General features: G+C 36.2%; 1 protein-coding gene across 2 annotated transcripts in view; it reads left to right on the top strand.

The window, feature by feature from the left end:
* Positions 1–273: 273 nt before the first annotated feature.
* ACVR2A (activin A receptor type 2A) overlaps positions 274–15,814 on the top strand; it is a 79,099-nt gene continuing 63,558 nt past the window's right edge. For both annotated transcript variants that reach the window (XM_029934622.1, XM_029934623.1), the window contains exon 1: positions 274–520. In XM_029934622.1, the coding sequence (XP_029790482.1) occupies positions 466–520 (55 nt within the window). In that variant the 5' untranslated portion in view covers positions 274–465. The remainder of the gene's footprint in view (positions 521–15,814) is intronic.

The following is a 15,814-nucleotide window of genomic DNA, read 5'->3' as shown; positions in this document are numbered from 1 at the left end:
CAGTGGTCCGCGGACTTTGGGTGTCCGGGTTGAAGGTCGGTCCGGACGTCGGACCCAGCTCGGTTCCCGGACTGTCCGGGCGGCAGCGGACGCCGCCGCCTCCTCGTCGCCTCAGCCTGGCGTTTTGTTCCGAGAGACCCGAGAGGCGAGCGGAGCTGACAGTGATTTTGACAGTGATTTAAACCCGCTTTTGTTGTTGTTGGCTTTTCGTTGTTTGGTTTTGTGTGTTGTGCGTGTGTGTGGCGGTTTTTCCCCCGTGGTGCATTTTTTTTTTTATTGTTGTGCTCTCTCTTTTTTTTCCTTTTTTTTTTTTTCTTCTTAACCCCGTGAACGTTTTTTTGGTCGGGGCTTCCGAATATGTTTTATGACGGTTGATTTTACACCAGGAGGTTTGTCTCCGAGGAAGACCCAGGGAACTGGATATCTAGCGAGAACTTCCTACGGATTCCTCGGAGCCTCGGGAAAATGGGAGCTGCTGCAAAGTTGGCGTTTGCCGTCTTTCTTATCTCTTGCTCTTCAGGTAGGTGCATGGAGCGCGGCGCGGCGGGGCTGCTGCTGCTGCCGCCGCTGCCGCCGCTGCTGGCGGCCGCGGTTGTTGTTGGGTCGGCGAGCTCCTGTGGAGCCTGGGGAGGTTTCCCCCGACCCGGAGCCCCTCGGCTACGACGCCCCAGGTCTGGTTGTGATCTGGCAATCTCCGTGAATCTTTCTCGTTTAGAGTTAGGTTGGCTTACTGATACGAGTGACTGCTCTGTTGTGGAAGTGAGAAAGTCATGGTTTGTGGCCATAACACTGGATGACAGCGCTGGTTGGGTTGCAGTTAAGCCACAGATACCACAAGTGACAATCCATGCAAAGGTTTGAGACCCGAAAGGCGTTTTCTAGAATGTCATTTAGTGTGGCATTCTCCAGAAGGGTGTTTTATTTTAATCGTCTTTTAATTAGTGCTTCACCAGTGACTATCACGACAGAGATCAAGGCTGTTACTTAATTTTGACCGTGAGAAACAATGCATCATATCAGCAATTTCATCTGGGTCTCCCTTTACGTTTTCTTCAACTTCACTGTCCAGCAGTGTTAAAAATAGTTGTAGTTGTTGTTGTTGGAGTATTAACAATAACCCAGTGCAGAAGAGGTATGCCGCTGTGTGTTGGTTAATGTGCTGGCTTTCAACCACCATTTATGTGCTCTTTTCTGGCATAGATTTTGCTTACCTACGGAATACTTATTTTAAACGCGTTGTATTGAAGCATTGTTTTTGGTTTAGAGCAGCCATTTGAGATTGTTCATACTGTCAGATACACTATAACCATAAAATAGGTTTTGGCCCAAGGTTGGAAGAATAATTTGGTCCTTTTATATTTGAAATTTTGATTTTGTGAGAACGTTCTATGCTTGCAACCAGTGGTTGGAAAACTATCTAGTCCTTTGTATTTGAAATTCTGTAAATGAATATAACATCGAGCTCAAAGGTGCGAATGTACATAACAGGAGAGTTTGTTTGATAGATGAAACAATTTTAAAGTCACAATGGATCTGTTTATCATAAAATTCAATATTCAGTTACTAGGTTGTGGCGGAGAATTATAGGGGGGAAAACGAATTGACAGGTTTCATGGCCATGTCTTTATCTCGTTTGCTACAGGGAAATTAGAGGGTGTTAGTCTTTTCTTTGTGTACCTCTGTGGTGTGTGTGTGTCCATCCTACCAACCCTCCCTCCCCTTAATAGAATCTTTTGTAATGTATAGAATTTTGCTGAATGGTACATTTCCTTGTGGTTAATAAATGGATAAAGTCTAGTCTTATGTCTGTAGTGGTATTGATCAGTTCCGGGTGGGCTAAATGTGTTGTGAAATGGCGATCATTGCCAGAGATTAACCAAAGAATCATGTCTGTTTAAATGGAAGAAGGAACATGCTTAAGGCAGGCTGACAGTTCTTTTTGTGCACGGTTTGGGGAGGAAGATAAACAATGGTGTCTGCGAAATGAAAGAATACCTTGATAACATTAAACCTCTTGCTTTTGTGACATGACTTAACTATGTAGTTTTTATTTTTCCGGTAGTACTCTTTATCCTGTGTTCCTGTATGTTCTGGTTGGTAAACTCCTCTTGTTCAAATCCCTTTCTCTGATCTCCTGCCCTTGAGGAGGAGGGGCATCATGGCCACTGACCAAGGAATTGTGAACATTATTCCCTCCCAAACCCACCTGAGTCACACTAATTGGTGAAGGAGGTTATTCTTGAGCAGTCTCAAGGTATTACTGCTGGAAAAGCAGGCTGTCGCTACAGATCTTACAGCTTCCTCTGCTTGGTTTGAAGTGAAAAGAATTAAGCATTAGTTTTTTGTAGGATCGTTTTCACTGGGCCAGGAGGCTAATAACTAAGGTTTTAAAATACAGTATTTTTGTTGCTCTACAGCATGTATGTATGTGTGTATATATATATATATATATATCACACAGGATTACATAAAACTGGTACTAAATGTTGTTGAATAGTTTTTTCAAATAAAATTCCTAGTTGAACTAAAATATAATTCTGTTGAAGATCATTGAAATCATCTGAAAGACTTTAATCCATATTTATGTATGAAGATTTGTAGTACTTAAAATATGTTTTTAAAAAGGTTTTTGTTATGAATCAAATATACTCTAAAAATTATTATGTTTCTTTTCCTAATTGATTTTTCTATGCAATACATAATTTGGCATGCTGAAAGCATGAGGATGGCTATTTTTATGAGAATTAAAACATTTTTCAAGTTGTCTGTTTTTATTTCCGGATACCTGATTTATTTATTTTTTTAAGCAAATGAGAAATAGTAGTAAAGAGCTCTTGTATTTCAGGTTTTTAGGATGGATGTTTACTGTTTTCTTTAGCATTTTGTGGATTTGATTTTTCAGTTTCCATCCTGTGGTATATATACTGGAGACTGATTTTGCAGACTGTTCCTGTAGAATATGGCCAAATATGTAATTTCTTTCTGTAATTCCAGGGGAAACATCTTTGAGTTTTCCGCTCATCCTCAAATGCCTTCAGATTCCTTTTGTATTTGAATTTTTTCATTCTCTTTATCTTTTCTCAGATTCTGTTTCAAAACACAGATCTATTTCTTAGATTTTTGTTTGTATGTTTTTTAAAGCCTGTGGTTAATTTGTATCTTTCTTCACAATTCCTTAAACTATGAAGCTGAGTTTAATACTTGCTGTAGTACTTAGGTTTATCCTACCTAGAATGATGCAGCTATTGTTGGTATTTGAGTTTCACTGAATAAGTTGAGAATTTGTTTGGATTTCTGTGAGAGCTGGAGGAGTCTGGTCCATATAGTCCATGAAATAAGAACTGGAAATAAAGTAATTATGTGCATTTCCTTCAGTTAGGCAATACCGTGTGTGTGTGTGTGTGTGTGTGTGTGTGTGTGTGTGTGTGTGTGTGTTTCTGTGAGTGAGTGTATGTGCAGTTGGAGGGAGAATTGGCAGTACAGTGAATCTTCTGGGACTCTTCTGAACTTTGGCTAACAAGTGATAGATATTAAATGGTTTGTTTTCTACGGGCAGAATCTCTTAAATCTAGTCTGTGATCAAATTCAAATATAATATGTTGGAACATCAAGACCAGAAGAGAAACAAAACAAACTCCCTCTCCTACCAGTTCATTTTGAATTTTTTTCTATTTATATTATAAGACAGTAGTTCACAAGCCTGGATGTCTTTTGCTCCCTGCCCCTGTGCTTCTCCCCCAGGAGGCCTTTGAAGACATTTTTCCTTGTCACAATTGTGGGGGAGGGTGTGCTCCTAGCATCTAGTGGTTAAAGGGCAGGGATTCTGCTAATCATCTCATAATGAACAGGACAACCTTCCACAGTGAAGGGTTGTCTGGCTCAAAATGTCAATAGTATTGACAATAAGAAGCCTTATTTTAAACTTCATTTTTGAAAGCATTGGTATATTAGTAAAAGGGCTTTGCTTCTCCCTCCCACAATCATCCAAATTTTACAAGTATGTGCTGTTGATCTCCAAGTGACCTTGTATTGAGAACTTTTATCTTTTCTTTATCTTTTAAAATTAGAATGATTATATTTGAGAAATAGATTAGAGGTATACGCATTATTTCATCTTCTTATACTTTAATGAAAATATTTGCTGATTTATGAATAAACTCTCCAATCACTTTGCTATGATGGAGAGTCCATGAAGACTCTATATTCATGAATAGGATGAATGATTGGGCAGGGTATCAAGTTTAATTATAATTGCTTTTGATCCAGTAGTCTTTTTGCTGTAATAATCATCTTTAAGGATATTTCCTTTTATCCTTATTAAAATCAGTGTCCGGACTGTGTGGTAGCAGCAGGATTATGTGTGAGAGAAAGAGAGATTAACATGGTGCCTGAAAGTTTTGTTAAGTTTCATATGGAAGAAATATGTTTACTGTTAACATGTCTGTGGAAAATTTCAAAGTATAAATTCAGGGGTTTTAAAACGGATATTTTTTCTTATTCAGGTAACTTTAATTTGAAGAAACTATTTTAGTGAGAGAGCGAGAGAGCAGGCAAGCAGGGGACAGCAGAGAGAGAGCAAGAGAGAATTTTAAGTAGGCTCCATACTCCACGTGGACCCCAAAATGGACTCCCATCTCATGACCCGAAGATCACAACCTGAGCTGAAATCAAGAGTCGGACACTTGACTGAGCCACCGAAGCACCCCAGTTCGAAGAAACTTTAGAAGTTTCTTAATTACATTATTTTTTGGAGAATCATTGGCTGGGTTTTGGTTATCATTAGGCTCATTTAGGCTCTCCTTATTAATCTTATGTGCTCTATCACAGACCCTTGTCCTTTTTAAGGTTAAAATTTGACCATAATTAATAAGTGCTTACTTTGTTTTGAACTCTGGTTTTAAGGCAGTTAACCCAGCCAGGTAAGAATTAAAGTGAAAAAGTATTAAGTAGCACTACACCAGTGAAAGGAAAAATTCTGAAATCTCTCCCACAAAAAGTATGCAAATAAGCCTCATACTATCTTTGTAACACACTTCCCCCGTTCATACATATCTCTGCTACTATTGACATTTTTACCTTTTGGGTTTACCAGACTCATTGTTTCATGAAAAGTAAGGCATAACTAAACCAAATGAGATTTTAATAATCTCTAAACCTTCATTAGATTCTAAAACTATTTTGTTGCTGTTTTACTTTTGTAAGTAGTGTACTCTTAAATCTCATCTCTGGTGTCTCAGAAGTCTGTGATTTGAATTTGTCTTCTCATGCTCTCTTTATGTTTGACTTGTCAGGGTATGATTAGCAATGTTTGATATTGGGGTCACTAGTTCTCCTTCACTTTTTATTCCATATTCTGTAACTCATAATCTCTTCAGTTCCCTTTCGTTATGTTTCCCTTTCCACTTTCTGCCTACTTTGTTTACTCCTCCCCTCTCCCCCACCCCTTGTCCCTATGTACTTCCCTAAACTATAGGCTGCTTGATTGTGGAACCCACTTGTTGCTTAGCATCAGGGGTGGCTCATGAGGACTCACCCATGGTTTAAATGAAAACAGGTTCAATTTAGGAGGTTTGAGAATTAACCAGATAGTCTTTTCCACTTTTCTTTTAATTGTTGGTTTCTGGAATACCACACACACACTTGAGAGTAGTGTTACTCTCTTGGAATCAAATGACCTAAACTGTAGATTGCTCTTACTCCCTTTTTAATATTCTGGTTTTCTTTAACTCTTTGCTACTTTCACAAAGTCTGTCTAATGGTATTATTCATTCATCATCTCTGTTTAAGCCAAAATTTGACCAGACCAGAGAATATATATATTGGCTACAGCTAGGACCACATCAGACTTCCTCTGTGGGAGATTTAATTTTGTTAGGTTATGATAGTCATGTCTAGACAGAACATTGATTTCAAATTGACTATTGAACATGGAAGTTCCAGGAATAGTGTACAGGGGAAGGAGAAGGAGAAGTCAAGAAGGTAAGAAAACTACTGTAGATGGCAGTTGGCTTTCAGTCATTCTCCAGCTGGATTTCTGTTAGACACCTTCATATATTCAAATGCATCTAGTAGTCACATTTTGTTTAATAACAGGGTCTAAAGGAAATGCTATTGTCTTTGAGGTTTGATTTTTAAAAAACTGTTAGAATGTTGGGCTTAGAGGAAAAAAATTGGAGGTTCTTACAGATACTGGACAAGAATGTGGTCATGATGTCAGTAGACTTTGGTTCTGGTGCCAGCACTGCCACTGTCCAGCTCATCCATCATTTCTCTTACCTGAATTATTGTTGTACTTTTTTAGTTAAGACTACCTAGGTTCTTGTCACTACTTCCTCTTCCATTCCATCCACATATGACTTCCAGACTGACTTCATTAAAAAATAAATCTAAATATGTCACTCCTGCTTAAAATGTTTCACTATGAGTCACCTTTAGTCTGAAATCCAAAGTCTTAAGAATGGCATGTACTTAGAATGGTGCTTTATCATTTGGTTCCTGCTTGTTTTCTTTAACCTCTTCGTATATTGGCTAAGGGAGTTAGATTTCTCTGGTTTATGTCCTGGCTTCACAGTTTAACCTTGGGCACATCACTACACTTTTTGTGCTTCAGTTTGTCATCTACAAAATGGGGATATTAACAGTGCCTACCTCAGAGAGTGGTTTGAAGACTAAATACCACATAAATACAAAGTATTCCGCTGTGGCTCTTCCTTACTATGAGTCCTCTATTCCAGCTATACAAACTTGCAGTTTTTTGAATGTGTCACTCTTTATTGTATATCAGTATGGTACCTTTGTATATGTTATTTTTTCATCCTTTACCTGGCTAACTCCTTGTTAAGACTGAGAAGTATCCCTTCTTTAGAAACAGGTTTTTTTTTTTTTTTTTTTGCCACCTAACCCAGATTGAGCTAGTTGCTTTCTATTTTTCTAAATGACCTTGATTCCAGCAATTATTGCAAATATTTATTTCCCTATATCCACCTTAGACTATGAGCTCTTCGAAGACCTCTTTTCTCTATTTACAGATCCAGTCCTAGAATCTGGCACACAGTTGGTGCTGAGCAAATGTTTAGTGAAAGAGTGAAGTGAAATTTTTTCATTTCTGGGCCTGAGTTTTCCTTTTATGTACTAAAGCAGTAAACTTGGATTAGATTATTTCTGGACTTTTTTCCTCCTTTAAAAGCTTTATGATTCTATAATTCTAAAGTTAGTGTTTAATAGTGATATTTTATTAAGAAAAAATGATTTTGCTGGTTGTTTTTTTGGATATTCTTAAGTTCTGTTCATTTTTTTAAATGCTGCGTTTCTGATCCTTAGACTAAGTCTTTAAATGTAATTGGAATTGCATAGATATACAAGGCATCTTAGAGATCATCAACTTCTGTGACTTTCAGCCCTTTTGTCCATAACTCTCAATAAGAAATACACATTGCATCATGACTCCATTCTCATAAACATAAATGTGTATATGTATTAGAAATATTTTTGTGAACTAACCCGTACTATGTGTAAGACTTTTATTTATTTTTATATTCTATTTCACTAATTTTTTAAAATTGTGATACATTAATTCAGTGATCAACTAATGGCTTCTGAACTCCTAAGAAATAGCGACCTATTCAACAATTCCTTATTCAACTTATTCCTAGTTCAACAATTCCTTGTTCTCTCCACCCAATATTCTGACTAGAGAAGGAAGCTACAAAGTAAATATGTGCAGTGAAAAATATAAGCATTGAAAAATGTGTTCGTTATTTAATCTACAATGGGGAACGTGTACTTCGGTACAGAATAGAGGGAAAACTCTTTCCAAGGGAGAACATGGACCTGCTCTGGCTGAGCTCTTCTCTCTTCTGGATTCACTGGATAAATTAAGTACACAGTGAGGTGCTAAAACAAAATTAGATTGTAATTTTGAAGAGTTCAAAATTTTTTTTTGATTTCAGAAAGGCTTGCTGGAGGATATAGATCCTAATAATAGGAAAAAAAAATCTTGGCAGTTGGTTGAGAGGGATGTTCATCTTATTATGAAGAAAAAGGCACAAAATAGTATCAGGAACACAGAGAGCATTTGACAGTAAACTTGACCATGGATGGAAGCAAGTTGAAATGAAGGAATTTTGGCTAAATCTGAGGAAGAGATTTATGAATGAGAAGAATGTTTATAATTTCTTGAAGAATTAAAACAATCTCAGTCGAGGGGGTTAAATCAGATGAAAAGTAATTCAAAATAAGAGGAGATCGCAGTGGATGATACAGATCTTCAGGATTTTCAAATATATGTGGAATATAGAAGAGCAGTTTGAAGATTAAAGTAGGATGGTAGCACTGCTAAATAAAATTGGTAAGGAAATAAGCCAGAAGAAAATAGGATGCATTTTCATAACTAAAGAAATTCTAAAGACAGATGTGGATTTAGATTATCAGCATGAATGAAAATATAGACATAGATTTGGAATAATAAGAGTACATAGAAAACATAAGCACATGTAACAGTGTTTTACAGGGACAGAGACACTGTATGATAGAAAAGTCTTCATTGTATAGAATTCTAAGCACTTGTGGCTCAGTATGTTGTTTGGGTTTAAATAATGGTCAGATTATAGTAATAGCAGTTATCGCTTATACTGGCCATCCAAATTATGTTCTTCAAAATCTTCATGAGGCATTTTCTCACAGTAAATCATAGTTCTGTATAAGTAGATTTAGAAACTTTTCTGACTTGGTATATGCTGTTCATGTCTGAATCCTAAACTTCTTCAATACCATTCTTTTGGACTAGATAAAAGCACTTTTTTCTTCAGTTAACTATTTTCTTAGTAGCTGTTGTTACATTGGGAATCATTTTATTTTCTAATTTGCTGAAGAGAAGTATAGCAATAAGATAATTATTAGAATTTCCCATTAGGGAGTGGTTGCTTTTTAAAAGATTTGAAAAATGAACCATCTTTACATATTGTAATAAAAATAAGCCTATCTATATAAAAGCTTTGAGGGAGGAATTTTTCTACTTAGGATTACTAACTTTACAATATATACTTTGTAGAAATGAAACCTTCATTAGGAAAAATCTGTTGGTCTTCACATCTTTATAACTATGCATGATAAGTCAAGCTTGCTTTAAAGCATTAGTTTAAGAAGATGGGACAGGGCAAATTATGAGATGTTAGCAAGTTTCTAAAACTCCTAGATTAATTTTTTAAATTTGTAAACCACATTAAATGAAGTAATATGCCACATAATAGTAGGTGGTTCATAGTATATCTTGCATACACATATTAGCTTCTAACCTGTCTTTATTAAGTCTTTTTTTAAGAGTATAATGTATAAAACATTTAAAAATATACATTCATTTCCTGGGAGATATTTTTAATTTGCTGGTAAATTATTTATCAGTTAATATGAAATGATATTCTGACTAAATGATCCAGCCAAAGAAAGTATCACCAAAGAGTGCCAAATAGGAGCCAGAAAATTCCTAGAACATTCAGACAAGATATTTTTTTTTTATGAAGAATTCTTTAAGGTCTCGTTGTTCTAGCATGCAGTAAAAGGAAACATTGGAGTGCATTTTCTTTAAAAAATTTTTTTTAAAAAAATGTTTATTTTTGAGAAACAGAGACAGAGCATGACATGGGGAGGGGCAGAGAGAGAGGAAGACACAGAATCTGAAGCAGGCTTCAGGCTCTGAGCTGTCAGCAAAGAGCCTGATGCGGAGCTTGAACTCATGAACTGTGAGATCCTGTCCTGAGCCGAATTTGGACGCTTAACTGACTGAGCCACCCAGGTCCCCCTGGAGTACATTTTTATTTCTGTTTATTGGAATTTAAAATATTTTTTTAGCTTCACTTAAACCTTAAGTGAATTTAAAAAATTTAAAAAATTTTCATCTAAAAGTAAAGTCTTGAATGATTCTTAAGTCTTCTTTAGGGTAACAGTTAACAAGCTTTGAAAAAATAATCATTTAAGTTTTGAGATCAGTATTTTGAATGTGGTATATTTTGGACTAAAACTTAAAAGAGTCTCATTCAAATTCCTACTTTGCCACTTACTCTTCTTTGACCTTGGCATTCACTAAGATTTCATTTTACTCATTGCTAAATTAAAGAGGATGAAATACGTATTCATTTATTAAGAAATATTGAACTACATGCTAGACACCGCTAAGTGCTTGGGATGCAGCACTGAACAAGTCAGATATGATTATGTGCTTATGGAGCTTATAGTCTTAAAATAAGTAGCCAAATGAATAAAAATAATTACAAATCATCATAGGATTTCTGACAGAAGCAAACAGGGCCCTGACAGGGTAACTCTTTATTTGCCTTATTTCACATACCACAAATCTCTAGTTACTTAGTTTATCTACCTATTTATTGTCTGCACTTTCCATGACTGGAGTGTACACTCTAAGAGGGGCGTCTTTATTACAGTACCCTCAGGGGATAGCACAGTTTCCAGAACAGTGTAGAAAGAAGCTCAGTAAATGTTTGTCTGCCTGAAGAAGTGAATGCAGGCTTGGGATTGGAGAGATAGACTGGGACCAGATCATGCAGGGGCTTTGATCTAATGTGGGAAGAAGTTAGAATAAAACCCAAAGGGCAGTGGGAAGCAAAGCGTTTTAAGGAGGAACTAGATCTGGGTTCTGTGTTAAGATCCTTTGGCAGCTATCTGGAAAATATATTGGAGACATGTAGGGGTGAAGGAAGAGGTGAGATTATAGGAAGTTGTTACAATCAACCTAAACTAGAGAGACTCACCAAGACCCCCTCTAGTGTGGAACGTTCTCTGTATTCTAAAGCTTGCCGACACTTAACCAGTCTTGTTCTCAGATTTTCAGTTATCTCATATTTGCTCTACTTATTTCTTAAAAAGAAATGGATAGGCTTATTGTGCACCTGAGAACTTTGAATACAGCATCTTAAAAAAATGAAGACTCTTAAAAAAAGATAATAAAACACAGGCCAGAGTTTTTTGAATTTTTGTGGCAAGTTTCTTTATTTAGATTTTGTACATCTGCTAATTCATATTCTTATTTACTAAGCATTTCTAGTTCTCTGTGAAATTTTGACTTTGCTCCTTTTCATATGCCTATATTTGCAAGTTCACCTCTTCATTGTTTTAAACATGTAATATACTTATTGTTGGTATGGTTGAAGATTCAGAAGTAGAAACAGCATATTTTGTGTCTTAATTCTTAGGAATTTGATAGCTTTACAGGTTATCAAGGTCTTAAAGGCTGAAAGGATAAGTAGTTAATACTATGGGTCCTTATTTTTACTCAGGTCTGTGGCCTCTAACTTTAAGTAGTCAGCTTGAATATTTTTATCTGTGAAAGATTGCAAGCCTCTACTGTTGGTAGGAGGGGGAGGTGGTGCTTGGCACAGGGAAATCAACTCTATATTGGCAGAAGTTCAGCAGCATCATCTCTGACTAGGAAAAACTGTATTATTACACAGAGATAAAACCAGAAGAAACCTTAAACTTTACTGAATTTAAAAATATAATAGTGGCTGCCTCTTTTCATTTGGTTTCTTTCATTATGGAAACAGGTAAAGCTAATGATCTTTTTAAAGCCACCTTCTATAAAGAAGTGTAGTTTCACCCTGTAAATATTATAGGCCATTTTATTTATTATCACCTTAAACTAAATGGTTCTAGAAAAATAACTGGTTTGCTAGGTTTTGTATTAATTGGTAGTGAAGTTTCATAGTGCATTATTTGTGAATAGAATTTGCTAATGGTTATTATTTAAGCTAAGACCTGAAATTAGTTACGTAAGTACACCTTAAAATGGTATGGGGAGAAGTGAAAAGTCAAAGTTAAAAAATAATGGTAAATAACAAGCAAAGGCAGTTGCGAGATATTAATTTATACACGATGGACATGGTAATAGTAAAGCAATTTGATCAGTAGCCATTCAGAAGTAGAGTAAAACCTCTTTCTGTGTGACACGGAAAATGATGAAATAGCTCCTGATCATCCTTTTATTTTATGTAATTATTATATAACAAATCTTACCAGCTGACCTTTTTTTTATTTTCTTCCTTATTTCTTTAGAGATACATAAGCCTGGTTTGGGTGTTGAATTAGGAAATTAATTACTAATTGTTTGTTAAAATGTAAATAGAGACCGCCTGTTTGCTGAGAGGGCTAGAAATAATAGAAACAATTAAGTTAGGAGGCATTAACTGCTGAGAGGGCCTAACAGACTGTCAGGTACTATTTTTTTCTAGTAACTATTCTCTATCAGAATGACTTTTATGAGGAATAAGCTGTTCAAGCTTATGTTCACTTCTGAAGGATGGAGTAAAATTAAAAGACTAGGGTCAGAGAAGAAGAGTGTTGGTTATACTTTTTACTTTTTGAATCAGTGAAGGGTAATTTTGATCTTTTATCCACAGATTTGGCCTTTCACTACTGCAGCCTGAGAATAGCCCCACACCAAGAATTACAATTCCTAGCTAGCAACATATATTTAGCAGCTTTGATTAAATAGTTTTTTAAAATTAATATCTGGTCTTGTTTTCATTATAGGGAAAGATATCAGCTCACTAAGCCAGAGAGCAGAAGAAATCAGAAGAGCCCAGTCTATTACAGATGATAGAATTTTCTACCATTGAAACCTATTGTTGGTCAGTAAGGGTTAGTTACTAGAAATAAAAGCTAATCTTGTTGGTACAAATGTAGCTGTTGGTTTAAAAGGATGATTTTCTCAAAAACAAATAGTAAGAACGTCCTTTATCTCAAATTCAGTGAAAGTAATTAATTATGCAGTTCTTGGACTGATACAGTAGAAAGAGCAGACATTCTTAGGGAGAAAATTGGGTGTTGGGCCTTTATTTATTCATTTATTTATTTATTTTTATCACATGTGTAATATGCTGTGTGAACTTGGGAAAATTCCATAACCTTTATCTGTAAAATGGAGTTTATGTATAACACCTACTTTATAGGAGTACAGTGATGATCAAAGGCTATGTACATAAACACAGCACACTCACAGATACACTTGAAACTTTTTAAAATTTGAGATATTATTCCAAATATCTGTAATCAATGCAGTGATTTTTAAACTTTTTTTTTTTTTCCTATGTCTTTATTTTGAGAGACAGAGAGTGAGCGGGGGAGGTGCAGAGAGAGAGGGAGACACAGAATCTGAAGCAGGCTCCAGGCTCTGAGCTGCCAGCACAGAGCCCGACGTGGGGCTTGAACCCATGGACTGTGAGATCATGACTGAGCCTGAGTTGGATGCTTAACCGACTGAGCCACCCAGGAACCTCCAATGCAATGATATTTTAAAGGCAAGCAATAGAATTCTAGGTTCAAGTGAAATATAATAGTTTTAAATCAGACTCTGTGATTCTTCATCAGTAGACATTATTTATCTTTACATTGTGAATAAAGGGGTTAATTCTATAAGCAGCTACATATACAGTAAAATATTAGAGGGATGTACAATCCTTATGGTGACCTTAAAGGCATTGCTTGATATGGCCTTTCTCTAACTTCATATTTTGCCATTTTTGTTGTTCCTACAACAAACCAAGTGTTTTTTATTCCTCCTAGCTTTTGTTTTCACTTGCCTTCCATGAATACTTATGAGGGGGGAACCATATCTGACTTATTCACTGTAGTTTCCCCTGTGTCCGACAAGTAAAAAATGTTTAAACAGTATTTGTGAATGAATGTTGAATGCTTTCAAATACCAAGGAGTTCACAAACTTTTTTGTAAAGGCCAGATAGAAAATATTTTGGGCAGTCTCTTTTGCACCTATCTGCTGCCCATTTTAACACAAAAACACTTATAGGCAATACACAAATGAGTTAATGTGACTGGGTTCTTGAATCCACAAACCTGAGATCAAGAGTCACATGCTCCCCTGACTGAGCCAGCCAGGCACCCTCAAGGTGACTATGTTCTGATAAAACTATATTTATAAATATGGAATTTGAATTTTATGTAATTTTCATGTATCATAAAATATTCTTTTGGGTTTTTGTTTTTTTTTTGCCCAAATAAAAATGTAAAAACCGGTGTTCAGGGCCTATAAGAAAACAGGCTACAGGCTATATTTGACCCACAGGCAGTAGTTTGCCAGCCTCTGACATAGGACATTGTATAAATAGCAATCCTCTCCCAATTTAGAAATATTTTATGTTTTAAAAACTTTGTTTGGAACCCAGAAAGAATTTTCTTATGGGATCATTGTGTTATGTGTTGGTTAAGTTCCTAGACTAATATCCAATCCTTTTTTTTTTTACCTCTAACGTTCTTTACTCCAGCAGTACAACTTTGCCCCGCCCCCCCAGCAATAACACTGTTTTTGAGAGGATATGGATATAGTATTCTTTATTGGACCAGAAGAAAGATAGACTCTTCCAGCACAAACAGAATTTCCTTCTTCCTGGATTCATCCTTTTTTTACCTGCTAGGCTTTGCATCCTGAGAAGTATCTGGCTCCCTGGGGCTCCAGTGTGATGGTATGATGATAGGACTAAAAAGAGCTTTCTGTATGTGATCAGGGTGGAGGGCATGGAGGGAAAAGGATTCCAAGGGGAGCAGAGAGAAGAAAGAAAATAGAAAATATTAGAGTGATCATACATAGTAAGGGTAGTATTTTGTGAAACTTTGGTTATGTGTGTGATTATAAGTACATATGTACTGGGTCATAATGAAAAATATGTTTGTTACTGTGGTTTGTAGTCAAGAAACTTTGAAAACTTGTATTATAAGGGTTTGAGACACTAATCCTGAGATCTTCCCCTCACCTCTCCCCTTAATGTATATGAGACTCAAATGAAAATGGAAAGGAAGTCTTTACTGCTTGCTTTACAGTGTGTTTTGGGTATCAAGTTACTTTATGAGGTGGTTATCTGTTTTATAGATGAGAAGGCAGGATCTTAAACTAATAAGCTTCAAAGTGATAGTCATACAGACACTTACCTTGTCTATATTTTAGACTGCACTTTTTCTATCATACCATGTGGTTTTTCTTGTAGGGAAAGAAGCTACATATGACTTCCATTGTGTTTCAGAGGACAAAAGATATCTTAATTGGTGGCAGCTCACCAGATTTCTTGAGACAGGGCATTGGCTTAGGTATTAGGACAGGGCCACGGGAAGAAAATGGTTAGGAGCTCTGTATGAAGAGTGATAGGATGTGTAAGAAAAGAGGGGGCTCTGTCAGTTTGTCTTTATTTTTTTCTTTTCTTCCTCTCTTTACTGTTAGTCCTGTTCTTTCATACCTCATCACCAGAGTCCACACCAGAAACAACAACGACTAGAGGATGAGGTTTAGTGAGGAAGAGTAATACAATCTTGTCTTTAGGTGAAAGGAGAATAAGGAGGGAAACCCAAGTAGCAGGGCCACCTGGCCACTTGAATGGGTTGGCTATTCTCAGGTGGCGATTTATAAGTGGGTATAGGTAAAATAGGGACTGCTATTAATCGTGTTACAAGCAGAAGTCTAGGCGTTGGAGACTGGTAGCTTTGATGTGCTGCTAATTGAAAATAGTTCCTTTCCAGTTATTAAGGAAAATCTTCTCTTAAGCAATACTTGGTTAGTCCAGATTTAGTTACCCATTTTAAGTAGTTAAAAGTTATATTAAATGTCTAAGACATTTCTGTTTCTCTTATGTATTTTTTTTTTTAGCAAGTATGGTAGAAACTAATTTAGGATGATTCTGATCTCTAACTTGATTTAGAATTGTCTTGGGGAGAAAAAGATTGATAGGAAGGCTGTTGTTCTTAACTAGAAAAGTAACAAAACCATAGCAGACAGATAGATACCTGGGTAATTGAATGGGA

Source organism: Suricata suricatta, chromosome 3 (genome assembly GCF_006229205.1).
Source record: "Suricata suricatta isolate VVHF042 chromosome 3, meerkat_22Aug2017_6uvM2_HiC, whole genome shotgun sequence".
NCBI classification, from domain to species: Eukaryota; Metazoa; Chordata; class Mammalia; order Carnivora; family Herpestidae; genus Suricata; species Suricata suricatta.
Note: the sequence above shows the minus strand (reverse complement) of the source record. Positions and strands in the feature narration are given on the sequence as shown.